The 16,107-nt window shown below is 45.8% G+C and overlaps 1 protein-coding gene across 1 annotated transcript in view; it reads right to left on the bottom strand.

Moving 5' to 3' along the window:
* Nucleotides 1-944: 944 nt before the first annotated feature.
* Nucleotides 945-16,107, bottom strand: part of SEMA5B (semaphorin 5B) — a 60,284-nt gene continuing 45,121 nt past the window's right edge. Inside the window, 12 exon segments of the mRNA XM_027845302.1 lie at nucleotides 945-1,103; nucleotides 3,163-3,374; nucleotides 3,979-4,023; nucleotides 4,462-4,611; nucleotides 4,995-5,165; nucleotides 6,273-6,453; nucleotides 6,455-6,492; nucleotides 6,877-7,102; nucleotides 7,810-7,957; nucleotides 8,473-8,616; nucleotides 10,063-10,244; nucleotides 10,439-10,556. Coding sequence (XP_027701103.1) covers nucleotides 945-1,103; nucleotides 3,163-3,374; nucleotides 3,979-4,023; nucleotides 4,462-4,611; nucleotides 4,995-5,165; nucleotides 6,273-6,453; nucleotides 6,455-6,492; nucleotides 6,877-7,102; nucleotides 7,810-7,957; nucleotides 8,473-8,616; nucleotides 10,063-10,244; nucleotides 10,439-10,556 — 1,774 coding nt within the window.

Genomic DNA, 16,107 nt, shown 5'->3' on the forward strand with positions numbered 1-16,107 from the left:
CAGCCTGAACCTCTGATAAGCAGCAACTGGAAGATGATCCCCAGAGAGGCCGTCAGCATCTTGTCTGCGTGAGGCCCAGAACCTTCCTCACTTCTTCTACATCACCATCTTCCCACACCAGGAGAAGGCAAGAGAAAGGCAAAGGCCAAGGCCTGTGCGCAGAGCTTTCTCCCAGAGGGCGGATCAGCTCTTGGGAAGGCCTGGTCTTCACTGATGTTCAGAAAAACTGCTGATCCAGCCAGATGAGTGTCCACGGGTGGAGGCTGATAGCTGATGTCCTCAGCAGAGGCTCAACCTTGGGTTACGGCCCCCTGTGGCCCAGCTCTAGGCTGAGAAACCTAAATTGTTTGGGGCCATTGGATACATACATATATATCTATATATATATATCTATATATATCTATATATATAGATATTATATATATGTATATATATATTTTTAAATTTCCTTTCCAAAATGGAACTAGCTGCGGCTGGGGGTGGGGCCTGTTTCCTGATGTAGCGAAATATGGATACTCTTTTCAGTACTGGCCAGAGGAAGAGTCATTTCCGCCAAAATTAAAATATCCCACATTCTTTCCATTCTCAATTACCCAAATTCCTCATGTCCTTAGTGGGTCCATTGTCCAGCATGTAGCTGCATGGTAGTGAGCAGGTAAGGAACAGCTGCAAAACCTCTGGGCTGAGTTGGGAGGTCACAGCCCCATGCCAGCCGAAATGCTGACCCTCTCCCCCCACGGTCACCTCCAACCAGAGCACTCTAGTTTCAGACTCCTTCCTCTCCCCGCTGAGGGAGTATTCTAGTCCCAGGGCTCATCGGGCGGGGCCCCAAGAGGGGAGTGCAGGTGGCCGAGAAGAAAACCAGCGAACTGCACCGTCCACCCCTGGTGGGGACCCAGGATGGTGAGGTGCCTGAAGGCCCATCCCCCGGAGGGGCGGTATCATCAGCTATTGGTGAAGCGTCGTTGTCCTGGGGAGGCCTCCGGTCGGAAGCTATGCTTGCCCAGGGAGCTGGGGTAGTAGGTCGTTGTGTACACGTTGGTCTGCTGCAGCGGGTAGAAGTTGGCCCTGTCATCGGGGATTAAGTTGTTTTTGTTCAGGGTCTACAGGAGAAGGAAAGAGAGACGGCAATCAGCTGGGGCTGGTGAGGAGAGGGTGGTAAAGGAACAGGATGGGAAGGAGGGGCATAATGGACTGAGACAAGGAGGGAGGCTCTTGGGCAGAAAGAGAGGTCGAGACAGGGACTGAAACGGGCCTGGGTGGGAGTGAGGCTGGAGGGGAGGAACTGAGGCCGAAGAGAAAACGAAGAGAAGCAAGGCGTACAAAGCAGGAGAAAGAGGATTGGGATGAGTGAGGCAGGAAGAGGGCAGAGGAGATGGATCGAGGAAACATAAGGAACTAGGTCAAGGACAAGACAAGCGAGGGATGGGGGAGGAGAGAAAGGGCTGAAGTACAGAGTGAGAGAATGAAAGAGGGCAGATAGGAGATGGGGAAACGTAGAGGCGAGGGAGGTACTTTTCCTCGTTTTCCTGCCTTTGCTGAGGCCCTCCTTCCTTCCTCCTGTCTTTACCATTGAAATCTCTTCCATCTTTCAAGGCCCAGCACCTTCAAAAGGCCTTCCCTAATGCCCCTCCCACACCCCACTCCCAACCTAGCTAAAGTGATCCCTCCCTCCTCTGAACACATAACACTTTGTATCTCTTATGATAAGAGTTCACATTTACATAGTGTGTCAGGTCACTATTTCCATACAGCAATCCCTATACTGGGTGAGCAGTGCAAATATTTTTAGCCCATTTGACAGATGAGGAAACTCAGACCCAAATGGAGGCCTCAAGAGACTTGCCTAAGTTAAGAAATGTTGAAGCTGGGATTTGAACCCAGGTCTTCTGACTCTAAGTTGAGTGCTTTTTCCACTTGCTCTATTTCATTATTTATGAATAGTAATAGTAGTTATTCCTATATGTGTATAAACTCCTTGAGGTCAGGGATTGTTTTGCTTCTGACTTTGTATCCCCAGCACCTATCAGAGTGCCTTGTGCAAGCCCCAGAACCCAGTCTTTTCCTTTTCCTAGTGAACGTCCTCTGAGGCAGATGGGACGCTTCCAGCCCTTGAATGTTGGGGCAGGTAGGGGCTGCCGGTCTAGAGCGTCCTGACCTCCACTGCCCCGGCCATTTGGGATCCTCCAAAGTTCACTGGTAGAAACCTGGTTATGATACTTGTACTTTCTAGAATCTAGAAGATGGGACTTAAAGGAAGCCAGGAAGTGGAGGTCTAGAATCTAGAATCTAGGTTTGACTTTCTTTTTAGTGTTCTCCAGGGTGATGGGGCCAAACTCGGGAGAACTCATCCTAAAACAATATGGAGCCGTCCAATCCATGGCAGTGACAGACAGTGTGGGTAAAGCACAGGGACTTAATCAACAACCAATTTTCAGGAAAAACTCTTTTCCTGACACAGACAGACAGGCAGGCAGGCAGGCTCGGCACACAACCGTAGACCCTCAGCTAGACTGCGCCAAGAAGGGGAAGTCATCCCACTTTCTCTGTTCCTGATCTGGCACCTGGTACACCAGGCCTCTACGGTCCTCCCAACTGTAAAACTGGGATGATAATAGCACCTACCTCCTAGGGCAGTTGTAAGGAATCCAATGACAGTATTTGTAAAGCTCTTCTCACAATCCTGGGCACATATGTTGTTGGTTCCTTCCTTTCTACCTCTATCAATTACACCACATTGTGCGTGTCTGCGTCTGTGAAAACTTGTGAATGTATGTCTGATCTTTTTGTATTACCCTGTGAGTGTCTATGATTCTGAGTGGGCGTAATTCTCTTACTGCCCTCTGCCCCCAGTTCATCGATCATAGGTTCAGAGCTGGAAGTGACCTCTGTGATCATCTACTTCAATTTCCTCTTTTTTACAGATGAGGAAACTGAGGTCTAGAGCCTCTGGGCCTTGGAGTCCCAAGATCATACAGGTTATCATGGCATAACTGGGATTTGAATCTAGGTCTTCTGACACCCAAACCATCCCTCTTTCCTCTCTTCCATGATCCTTCTCGAAGGAGACAATCCGTATGGTTAAGCATAAACCAAAATTGGGATCCTCTCCTTTGCTCTTTGTTGCCCAACTCAAAGAGGAATAGGAGGGATTCTTCCTACCTTGAACTCCATGGGTGTGTATTTCTCATTCTTGGGGGTGCCACCACCCCCACTCTTGTAGTTAAGGTGGTTGGGGGTGGTGGGGTGGACAAGCGTAGACTCCTGGGTCTGCCGTTGGCAGCGTTGGCAGGACAGGTAGACAGCAAATGTCAGGAGGCCCGAGCCCAAGAAGCAGGAAACACCAGTAGCCACCAAATGGATAAGGCTGAAACCTGCATGGGAGAGGAAAGGAGGGAATATGTGGGGGGAGTAATGGAGAAAGAGGACACTCAAATGCCTCCTGAAGGGCTTTCAAGGACAGGGAAGAACAAAGTGTAACAGGCAAGAGGGTGGGGAACAAATGAGATATAGGGGTGGGGTGGCCTACAGATGCTCAGGGGAAGCTGTGGAGTCTCATTAGAGGGAGGGTCTCTTTGGTAGGACAAGAGAGTTTAGGGGTTAGGTCAGAAGTGTAACAGAAAGGATTCAGGTGAAGAATCTTCTTCATGCTCCCAAATCCGATGACTGCCTCCAAGTGGGGCAAGGTGGGGTGGACCCAGCGTGGTTAGGGGGGACACCCATACTTCTCCTCCCTTCCTACCATAACCCCAAGGTCAGAGGAGTCAATCCAGCCAGGAATGTCAGGCTTGGTAGGAACACAATATCAAACCTCACTCTATTTATTCCCATCAAGTCTTGATGGTTTAAGGTAGGAGGCTCCAGATTTGAAGAGTGGAGTAAGGTTTGATATTGGGAAGGGGGAAAGTTTAACAGGAGTTGTCTAGTAGTGAGATCTAAGATGAATGATGGTTACTACAGTGTTGCTGTCATTATTACCTCCACAGCTGGTGGCATCATCGATGCTGGAAGCAGGCAGGATCACTACAAGAACAAAATTGGAGGAGGATTGGGAGTGAAGAGTGACTGGTCACCAGGGAAATGGCCCTGGGAGAATCACTGGGGATCAGTCTACGTGTGTGCTGAACACTGGGCTTGTGGTTCTAGGTAGGGGAGCACCCTCTACTGCTCTGGGAAGAACTGGGCCATTCTGCTGTTTATGGGAAGGACTGCTGTCCAAGCATATTTGATGGGGATGCTGGGTACCTGGATTTCTCCCACCTCTCCCTCCCCCATTCTCTTGATGGAGCTGTGTGGGGTTTAGGGTAGCTTTTCTCTTGACGCCCCCCATCCCCCAACCTGACCCCATGCCACAGCCCTCACACAGTAAATAATCTCCCAGAGGAAAGATGATCCCAGTGTGGATGAATCTGGAGTCTTGGAAGTGGGGTAAAAGGGCTATGGATGTCTAGGCATCTGTACCAGGGATCTCACTGTATGGGCAGGTCCGGATCTGGCTGCCATTGCCAAGGCAGGGGGCAGTCTCAGGGTCAAGTTCCTCGCAGTGACGGCTCCGGCTCTGGGTTCCATCCTCACCACACACGCTCCACTCAGTCCACAATGACCAGCCACCTGGGGGCAAGGCTTGGGTCACCCTGCCTTTCATCCATTCTGACCTCCAGCCCAGATCTTCCCTCATTCTCTGCCCCCATCCCCTCCCCATCCCTCATTAGTATGAGGTCTGACCTATAATCTCTTTAAATGTTTTTTTAAAAAAAAATTATTTTTGTCTGTATCCCCAGCATCTCAGTATTAGCACCTAGCAGACACAATATATTCTGGTTGAATGAATGAAGAAATGAATGAAGGAGTGAATGAAAGGTCTAGGAGACACCAAACATCTCCTTATTATGTTATCTGCACAAAAGGATTAGAGCGGGGGCTCAGACATGGTTTGATAATGCTGACTTCCCTTTATCATCTCTCCATATTCCTATAACCCCCATGGTTATTACCTGGGCAGGACTGGGTGGCACAAAGTGCTTCTTCCGTGTGCAACCCAATGCAGATATCTTCACCAGGGGAAGGGGCAGGACTGGTGCATGAACGTGTTCGCTGATAGTGGCCTCCCCCACAGGAGGCTGAGCACGAGGACCATGGGGTCCAGCATGACCAAGCACCTCGCACTGCAAGTCAAGAGAAGACAAATACTGGGAGGAAGGAACTGGGGTATGGAGAAGAGTCCATAAAACATAAGGTTAATAGCATCACAGATTTAGAAGTGGAATGGACTTTAGAGGTCATCTAGTTCAACCTCTACATTTTACAGATGGGGAAACTGAGGCTCAGAGAGATTAAACGGATTTATCCAAAGTCATACAGGTCCTAAGAGACAAAATTGGGATTTGTCCCAAGGTCCTTTGACTCTACTCTTTTAATTCCTTTCTCCTCTTATACTCTCCCTTTCTGTGATCCCTTTTAGATGACCACTCCTCCCACTTACTTGGCCCCAAGAGAATGGTCCCATGTTTAGATCTAGGTTAGGAAAATGTCCCAATATCTCTGGTTAATAATAGGGTATAAATGGGGGAAATCTCAGCTAAGGATCTTGCCTCATATGTCACTGAAAAAAAATGTGAAGCCATATGAGAGCTCCCTCTTCTCCCCTTCTCATCATCCTCTGACATCATCCCCTACCATGTTCTCCTTTACTTCAGTCTCTGATGAAGAAGTGACTCTTCTCCTTGCCAAGGTCACCCCCACCCTCAATCCCATTGCCTCCTGTTGACTCTGACAGATGGCCCCCACTATCATCTTACTCTCTCTAATCTTTAGTCTTTCCCCATCTATTGGCTGCTTCCTTGCTACCTACAAACATGCGCACGTGATCCTCATTTCTCACCTCCATATCTTTGCATAGGCTTGTCCTCCATACCAAGAATGTTTTCTTTTATCACCTCTTGTCGTCCCTGGCTTCCTTCAAGACTCAGCTCAAAAGCCACTTTTTGCAGGAGGCCCTCCCAGTCCCTTGAGGTAGTTGACCCTTCTCCTCTGTTATTACCTTGCTCCCACTCTGTAGGCATGTGCCTATTTATTTACCTGTCATCTCCCCTATTAGAGTGTAAGCTCCTGGAAGGCAGGGACTGGTTTTGTATTTTTACCTTTCCTTGTATCCCCCACACAGTGCCTGGCACAGAGTAAGTGCAGGATTGATCCTTGTTCATAGATAGATTGATTAGGGATTGCAGGGGAGGGAAACTGATGGACATTGTCTAGGAGAGGGAAAGGATTACCTGGGCAGGGCTGGGGGTTGCAGTCTTGATACTCGGTGACATCTCCCACACAGGGCAGGCCCCCGTTTCGGGGCTCTGGGTTTGTGCAGGTTCTCTTCCGATTCCGGAAACCTAATTCACAGTCTCGAGAACAGGATGACCAAGGTCCCCAGGCTGCCCAGCCCCCACTCACCACATGGGGGGGCATTATTTCCACTCCGAAGGAGATCCTCCACTAGGGCTAGGAGGAAAGAGGACAAGTCACAAAGAGAGGGGGCCCTGCCCAGCCAAAGCTCCACACAACCATCACTATCCCCCCCCAACCTAACCTGAGATGAGAGATCAGGTCAAGAGGCCTGTCACTAACTTGCCTTAGTGACCTTGGATAAGTCACTTCTCTGGCCTCACTTCTCTATATACAATGATGGGACTGGACTTACAGGTCCTGACAGTCTGCGACTCATTCTCATGACCTTCTTCCCAACTACACCTCCTTGGCCTCCCCACCCTGAAATTATAATCTGTCTGACCCCTTATCCCTGGAGAGAAAGGGGGTTGGGGAGGGGTAGGTGGGAGGGGGAGCATCTGGAGAGCCCTGGTCTAGAGGAGAGAAGAAAGGCTGCACCATCAGTGTCGCAGGCTCCAGAGCCGTCTGCAGGGCAAGAGCGGGTCTCCGTCCTCTTCCTCCCAAACTGAAGGCCGTGAGGGTCAGGGAGCGGGGCCCGGCACGTGAAACGGAATCGCTGCTCTTGGCGGGCCCCTCCCTGGGTCACATTCACTGGGAGCCACGGCGTCCATGGGGTGTTCCTTCGTACCTCTGGGCAGCCATCAGGGTTACATGTCTTGTACTCCTGCCCGAGGATGAGAAGAGGGGACATTGTCACACAGGGACCACCACCTCTTGAATTGTGGACCAAGAACAAGGAGACTCAAGCTCTACTCCTAGCTGTGCATGACCCTGGGCAAGTCATTCCCCTTCCTCAGATTTCAACCTCCTCATCTGTGAAATAATAGGGCCTTTTATCAAACAACCAACGATAAACACGAAAAATTCAGAGAAACTTCAGAGGCCTTGCATGAACTGATGCAGAGAGAAGGAAACAAAACCTGGAGAGCAATTTCCATAGCGGCCCCCAAAATGTGAAGGAAGAACAATGAAAGACTTCAGAAATCTGATCAATGCTGTGTCCAGTGATGACTTCAGAGTACTGATGATGCACTTGGCAGAGAGCTGGTAGGCCACAAGTGAGGAATGAGGCATCAATTTCCACACATGGCCAAGTATAGATTTGTTTTGTGCCATTGTATGGCCCTGGAAATGGAAGAAGGGTGGGAGGCCTAGGCCTTGCCTGGAGTATGGGGTGGGAAGCACTCACTTGGAAGTGAAAGTGATAAAGAAAAAAGAGAAAAGAACGTCAATAAAACTTAAAAAAGAAAAAAACAAGAGAAGGGTTTGATTAGACTAGATGATCCTTCCAGCCCTGATAGTTTGCAGCTATGATGCCATCCCTGAGTCTCACCCTTGGCCTCCTTTCCCAGTCCATCTTCCTCTACTTACCACACTACAGCCTGGGCAGGAATTCCCATTTTCACAGGTTCGGTGCCTAGAATGGACTCCACCCCCACAGTTGCTGCTGCATTTGCTCCAGGAGCCCCAGGTAGCCCAGAAAATGGGGACAGGGCAGGGGTTATTCTCATTGCAGAACCTGGGGAGAGGTGTGGATGGAAGGATAGCACCTCCAATGAGAGACCACCCTTGAGGCGTAGACAGTGACAAAAGGCTAAAGAGATTACTCAAAGTCAGGTGGGAAATAGCTGGTACTATGGGGCCCTGGGCAACCATGTGGCATGGGGCAGAGGGGGGGATCAGGAAGAGCTGAGTGCAAATTCAGCTTCAGATTCTTATCTCTGTGGCCCTATGGTACTCAACTTCTGTCTGCCTGAAATTCCTCATCTGAAAAAAGATAATAAATAATAACATCCATCTCCCAGGATGCTGTGAGGATTAAATCAAATAATATTTGTAAAGCACTTAGGACAGTGCCTGGCACAAGACAGGCATTTTAATAAATCCTTCCTCCCTTCCTCCTTCCTTCCTTCCCTCCCTCCTTCCTTCTTTCTTTCCTTCCTAGGACCTGGAAACTTCCACCAATGCAAAAATTCCCTGCACGGCCATCCGGGCTCTACTTGAACAACGGAGCTCTGTCCCTCCCTCACTCACCGCTCCTCCCGGCTTTTGCCCACACAGATTCGGCCCCCGTGCCGGGGGACAGGGTTGCTGCAGCTCCGCTGTCGGACCTGGAAGCCAATTCCACAAGAGGTGCTGCACAAAGCCCAAGATGACCATGGGGTCCATGCCCCATTTCTGGTGGAGACAAGAGGATACATCTCATTCATCAAAATTCTATCCAGAGACATTGTTTCTACCATTAGAGTATAAGCTCCTTGAGAGTAAGGATTGTTAAATTCTTATTACCTGTATCCCCAGTGCCTAGCACAGTGCCTGGCAAACAGTAGGAACCTAATAAATGTTTGTGGATGAATCAAATGATCCTTTAGCCCTGCATTTCGCAGACCTACTTTCTCTCTGGGACAAGACAACTGATGCTGCTAGGGTATCTCTCAAATTTCACTAAAAAGCTAATTAGTGTAAGAGAAACTGTGACGCAGTTAATAGGGAGATAGATGCCCATCCTGAGGTCAAGCTCCAGTGGTAGAGTTTGGTGACTGATTCAAGGATACAGAAAAAAGACCTGGACAGGAAATTTGTCTGTCTATCTCCAGTTCTGTCCAGGGGAGGGGACATTTGGCATTGGGAGAGCTATCCCAGTTTTGCAGACAGAAGTGTCCCTCATGGTGGAAAAGGTCATCAGGTCACCAAAGTTTGACCAAAATATATACTTAAAGAAAGTCTAACTTTGCTTCCCCAAATAATTTTATGCGTCACAGGAATCAACATGACATAGGGAACATATCACTGGGTCTAGAGTCAGGTAATCTGGATTCAAATGCAACCTTTGAGACTTATTAGCTATGCGGCCACAGGTAAGTCATTGAATCTCTGTGTCTCAATTTTCTCAACTATAACATGGGGACAATACTACTTGGACAGCTTATAACATAAGAACTGACATAAAGTGGATGTCATAGTCCACTGTGGAAATCTTTTTTTTGTGTAGAAAACTGTCTGTGAACCTTAAATATAAGTATATAATATTAATAGTAAACATATGATATTATATAATAAAAATAATACAACAAATTACGACATATAATTATATATAATATATAATTATATAATAAAACAAACAACAATATAATCAATGTAATTACAATATAAATACAAAAATTTATAAATAAACATAAATATGAGTTCTTATTTTAATTTGAGTCTCCTGAGTGGAGTGGTCAGTGCCAAACCATCCTAGTTCTTAGACCAGGTATAACCCTCCTGTAAATCAATCAATCAATTGCGTTTTGGTTTATCAATTAGTCTTTTGAGAGTGAATCCAGAATGAATCAATGCCAAGAACCACTTCACCTCTGAATAAACTGATAAAGCTGAGTGGCCGCAGTGCTGAGGACAGAACCCTGGGGTTGGGGCGCCCCCTGCCAAGGTGGGGCTGGCTACTTTGTAAAGCTCAGCCTGAAGCAGCCCGCTGGCTCCTCTCATCTTCATACTTCCATTAGGACATCCGGCAACACTTTTCTTCCTCTATCCCAGCGCACTCCTCTCATTTCTCGGAGTCACTCCCCAACCTGGCAGTCCTGGGGCAGCTTCCCTGGGGAAGACTGCGTGTCTCTTACATACCTGGAGCAGTTGGCAACGTGGATGGTAGGTCCAGGGCAGGCTCGTCCCCCACAGCGGGGACGGGGGGAGTCACAGGCTCGGGCTCGGCACTGGCAGGAGCCCGAGTTATCTCCGTCCACATGCTCACAGGGTTGCCACGGAGACCATGGCCCAAAGCCCCCGTCCCACGTCAGGTTCCTCACCTACAAAGAAACGACGGGACTCGGGACCCTGCGCTAAGCAGGGAAGAAGGGAGATTGAGGGGGAAGAGAGGAAGAAGGGGTCAAGGGACAGGTGCAGAGTGATGGCCCAGGTGCGCGGGTCGGGTCACGAAGGTCGTGCACTTCCGTTGGGATGGGGAGAACCGGGGTCACAGGTAGGGAAGAAGGCTTCTCACCGGACAAGCTGTGATATTCTGAGTCCAGAGGCTCATGTTGGCACTGTCCTCCAGCGTGCTGCAACGTTGCTGCTTCCTGTCCCAGCCGCAGTACGGGTCCCGAGCCCCCAGGCACTCCCTGAAGGACGAGAACCCTGAGACGTAGTCCTTCGCCAAACCACGGCTCTCACCACCCCTCCGCCCCCATCTCTAGACACTCCCATTTGAGTAATGTCCCTGTGGAAAACAGCCGTTGATCACACAAAACTGAAAAATGTTTGCACAAACAAAACTAATGCAGTTAAAATTAGAAAAGAAATAGGCAACGAGATGGTGCCGTGAATAGAGTGCTGGGCTTGGAGTCAGGAAGATCAAGGTTCAAATCCAGCATCAGACACTTAATAAATGTGTGATATTAAGTAAGTCACTTAACCTCTGTTTGCCTCAGTTTCCTCAACTGTAAAAAAGGGATGATAATTGTACCCACCTCCCAGGATTGTTGTGAGAAATAAATGAGATAAAATTTGTAAAGTGCTTAGCACAATACCTGGCACATAATTGGCCATATATAAATACTAGCTGTTATTTTTAACTGGGGGAAAAACCCCAACAACTTTGCATTAAGTCCCTCTGATAACAGCCTGATTTCCAAGATATAATAAGGAACTGATTCAAATATATAGGAATGACAGCCATTACCCAATAGATAAATGGTCAAAGGATGAAATTTAGTCAAACCACCAATAATCAGACAAATGCATGTTAGAACAACCTTGAAGTTCCATCTCACACCTATAAGATCAGCAGAGATGACAAAAAAGGAAAATGGCAGTGTGGCAAAGATATACATCAGTTTAGTCATTCTAGAAAGCAACTTGAAACCATGCCCAGAAAGACACTAAACAGCGTGTTTCCTTTGACCCAGAGATCCCACTGCTAGGCTTATACCCCCAAAGAAACAAAAGAGGAAAAGGACCCATATGCACAAAAACATTTAAAGCAACTGTTTTTTCTCGTGCCAAAGAAACCAAGGAAGTGGTCATCACTGGAGAATGGCTGAACAAGTTATGGTATGTAATGTAATGGATTACTCTTGTGCCATAAGAAATGATGAAGGAGAAAACTTGTTTCAGAGGAATCTGGGAAGAGTTGGATGAACTGATGCAGAGTAAAGTGAGCAAAACAAGGAAGACAATCTATACAGTAAAACATTTTAAGGAAAAATCAACTTTGAAAACTTCAATCAACACAATGATCGACCATGTTTCCAGAGGACCAATGAGGAGGCACCCGTCTCCTGAACGTAGATGGACTCAAGGTGCAGAATAGACATACAAGGCCATCATATGGATTTGTGTTGCTCAGCTGTGTATATCGGTTACAAGGGCTTTGTTTTTCTTTTTTCATTTTGGGGGAGGGGTTGGAAGAAGGGGATTTAATAATAGTGTTGCAAAAAAAAAAAACCAAGCAGAAAAGAGTGAAGCATTTTTTTTAATGTACAGAAGAGAACAGAAGGTTAGAAGGAAATAAAGACAAGCAGGACAGTTTTGATCATGCTGAATTACTGTGTACTTATTTTTTTTAAAGCAAGCTATACATAATAGAAATTTGTGGTTTCACACATAAATTCTCTTTTTCTATACAGATTTTCATTTCTTTTTGGTATTTATTAAGTTTGAAATTAAAAGATAAAATTTTAAAAAAATGCTGGATGGTCCCACACATATCTGGATGCCTACCCCACCTACCACTGAGCCAAATTCCTTTCAATTAGAGCCACCAGGGAAGAAGACAGTGCTATGAAGTGGAAAGAGACCTGTGAATGCCAGCTAGAAGCAACCACTTTCTGCCCTGAAATATGGCACTCCTCGGAATTATAGCCTTGAGCTCTGTCCTGCATCACCTGTTACCTCATAGACACTTCTAACTGGATGTCCCAGCGACACCTCAAACTCAACATGTCCAGAACTGAACTCATTGTTGTTCCCTCCAAACCGTCCCCTCTTCCAAGCTTCCTATGTCTGTGAAAGGCACCGCCATCTTCCAGTCTCCCAGATTCATAACCTTAGTATTATCTTCAACCCTCCTCATTCCACATAAATTCTATCTTCATGGCATCTCTGATATCTGACCCCTTCTCTCTACTCACACATCTACCATCCTAATTCAGCCTTTCATTACAAACTGCCCAGATTATTCCAACAGCTTCTTACTGGGTCTCTTTGCTTCAAATTTCTCATCACCTTATACCCTGCTATCAAAGTAGTTTCCCTTAAGTACAGCTCTGAACCATGCCACTCCCCTATTCAATCAATTTTGTTGGCTCCCTATTGCTTCTTTTTAAAAAATTTTTATTTATTTTGAACTGAATTTTAAAATTCATTTTGAAATGAATTTTATTCATTTTCATTTTGAAAAAGAACATTTCCACGTACACAGTATAACATAAGAACAGTATTCAACATAAAACCATAAATTTCCATTTCACAATTTTTTAAAAAAACCATGTAATCAATACTACACATCACTTTCAAAGCTGCTCTGCTTTTCTGTGCTTTCTTCTAAGTTTTCTTTTGTTCTCTGCTGTGCACTTTTTATTTTTTTCTCCCTGTTGCTTCTAAGATTAAATAATAATAATAACTCCTGTTTAGCTTTTGAAGCCCCCTCAACCTGGCCCCAACCTACCTTTCCTGCCTCTTTGCAGTGTTAGCTAGCCCAAATGTAGCCCCATCCCTCCCACTATGTGATCCAATCAAGCTGACACATAACATTCCATCTCCCACCTCCATGATTTTGCCCTGGGTATCCCCCATACCTGAAATGCACTCCTTTCTCACCTCTACCTCAAAGAGTCCTTCTCTTCCTTAAGACTCAATTCAAGGGGTAGCCAGGGGGTGCAATGGATAGAGTACTGGCCCTGGAGTCAAGAGGACCTGAGTTCAAATGTGGCCTCAGATACTTACTAGCTGTGTGACCCTGGGCAAGTCACTTACCCTTGATTGCCTCCAAAAAAAAAAAAAAGACTCAATTCAAGCACAACCTTTGGCATAGAGCTTTTCTTGAAACCAATAAGAAACTAGTGTCCTTCGTATTTCACCACTCTGTATTTATCTGCATTTATTCACTTAGATTTCTTTTGCATGCCTTTGTTTTCCCATTAGAATGAAAACTCCTTGAAGGGAGAGATTGTTTCCTTCTTTGTATTTGTATTCCCAGCACCTAGCATAGTGACTGATAAATAGTAGGTGCTTAATAAATGCTTGTCCATTGATCACTTCACCCCTGTCACACAGTGAGTAAATGTCTCAAGTGGGATTAGAACCTAGGCCTTTTCTAATTCTAGCACTCTCTCCACATACTGCCCCTAATTCATATCCTGGTAGTTTTTCCTTGATCCCCTTTTCCACTGGGGTTCCTTTATTATATATTTTTTTCCTTTTTGGAAAAGAAAATTAATTTTCACCTGATGGGCTTCAGCCAGGAGAGAGACACTGTCTATAGACATGGATTAAATCAAGATTTATGGCCCATCACCACGCACAGCAAGGAAAGGAGAGAATACAGATCAGAAGTATGAGGGGAGAATCCTCTGTCTCCAAGCTACTCACTGCTAATACCTATGAAGAACTGGGAACGTGGGACACCTGCCCCCAGACCCTCAAAATGAACTGCTCTGGCCGGGTCAGGATGGGGTTGGGTGCTCCTGACGCTTCATTGCAAGGGAGACCAACGACGCAGGAGGAATGTGATAGGAAGATAACAAAGGACAGGCCTTGAGATCAGACATAAGATCATAGATTTAAAGCTGAAACAGACCTTAGAGGCCAAGTCCAGACCCTTCATTTTACAGGTGAGGAAACTGAGGGCCAGAGAGTTAAAGTGTTTTGCTCAGGGTCACACAACTAGTAAGTATCTGAGATAGAATGTGAACCCAGATCTGCCTGATTCCAAGTCAAGAACTCTATCCACCGCAACTTCCTGGTGAGGAGGATTATGACCAGGGGTACACTGGAGTCACCTTGAACTGGGCTCAAGAGAGCCCTTGTTAAATGTTCAGTATGTGAACCTTTATACTCCAGAAATCTACAAACACTAGAAATCAGGGTTTGATTTATTGTCTTGTTGATTGCCTGGACTTAAGAAGGTGATGGAGGAGATGAATATTATATAATTTATTAATAATTAATAACAACAATTAGTGTCAATATAATATATACTAGAAACAATATCATCATATAATAATACCAAAAACACTATTGTATGATATAGTAAATAATGATAGTCAAAAATTAAATAATTAAAAAGTTAGTAATCCAAATTAAACTTAGAAGTATGTTGTGCCTACATTGCCTTTCCTCTGGAGAGCTGATTGTTAAGCATTTTGCCAGCACTGCATCACCAGCTGCCTCGTGTGTACTTCTAACTGGATGTCCCAGAGACATCTCAAACTCAACACATCCAGAACTGAGTTCATTATTGCTCCCTCCAAACCCTCCCCTTCTCCAAACTTCCTATTTCTGTTAAAGGAACCGCCATTGGTGGGACCCGTGGGAAGAGGGACACTGCTGTGGTCCTCAGCCTTGTTACTCTGAATCTCTATCTGTAGCTCCCACTGCTCCCAAAGAGCCACATGACTATTGTTCCATGTGCCCTGTGGAATCTGGTGTATGGGTTTGAAATCAGATGGCCTGAATTAGAATTCTGACTCAACCATCTAACACCTGAGTCTCTTAAGTAAGCCGTAAAATGAGAGGGTTGTGCTTGATGACTTTTAAGATCCCTTCCAACTCTGTGTCTCTGTCCTTTGAAGTGCTGCAGCTCGTACGTGCATGAGTCACAAGGGGCTGCCACTTTGGAGTTCTAATACTGCTGTGGTAGCTTCCTTCTCTCCTACGAGATGTTCTATCATAGATTTAGAGCTGGAAGAAACCTTAGAGGCAGCAGCATAGCCTAGCACAGTGCCTGGCATACAGTAATTGCTTAATAAATGTTCCCTCACCTTGCAACGCCCAACTCTTCATTTTACAGATGAAGAACTAAGTTCTAGAAGTTACATGATTTATTCAGAGTTGCACACTTGGAATAAAAGGGAGACACAGGCTTTGAACCCAGATCCAGGCCCTCCCAGTCCAGTTGTTTTTCCCCAGTCCCATGCATGGATAATCAATTGGTCTCCTACAGGATATAATATCATCTCTGTTTCCTGATCACTCACTAGCTGGTTCCTGGGTCTTGGTATGAGACATGTATAGAAAGAAGTCTAGCCTCCTTGTTGTGGTAAATGATTTGCATAGATTAAAGTTTTCTGAGAAATGGTGATTACTTTGGAAACATCCTTATTCACCATGGTGTCCATTTTCCTATTTTTTCAGCATGAACAATTTGTTTAAATAGGTTGTATTGGAGCAGCAATGATTTACACATCTTTCTTCCGCTTGTCATCTTTTCTTTTAATATGGTATTTATTTTGACCTTTGCTCTAACTAGTCAATGATTAGATGACCTCACAGAAATTTTATTCTGAGAAGTACGAGGTACATTGATTCATGCAAATTTTTTATTAATTTTACTTTGAACTAAAAATGTTCATCTTCTTTCTAATTATTTTTTTGCCTTATGGTTAAAAAAAAAGGCACTGGGTCAATTGATGCAACTTTGTCCTTTGAGGTATTTTAAAATTCATGTCCTTC

Source organism: Vombatus ursinus, unplaced genomic scaffold (assembly GCF_900497805.2).
Source record: "Vombatus ursinus unplaced genomic scaffold, bare-nosed wombat genome assembly UNPS02014959.1, whole genome shotgun sequence".
Lineage (NCBI taxonomy): Eukaryota > Metazoa > Chordata > Mammalia > Diprotodontia > Vombatidae > Vombatus > Vombatus ursinus.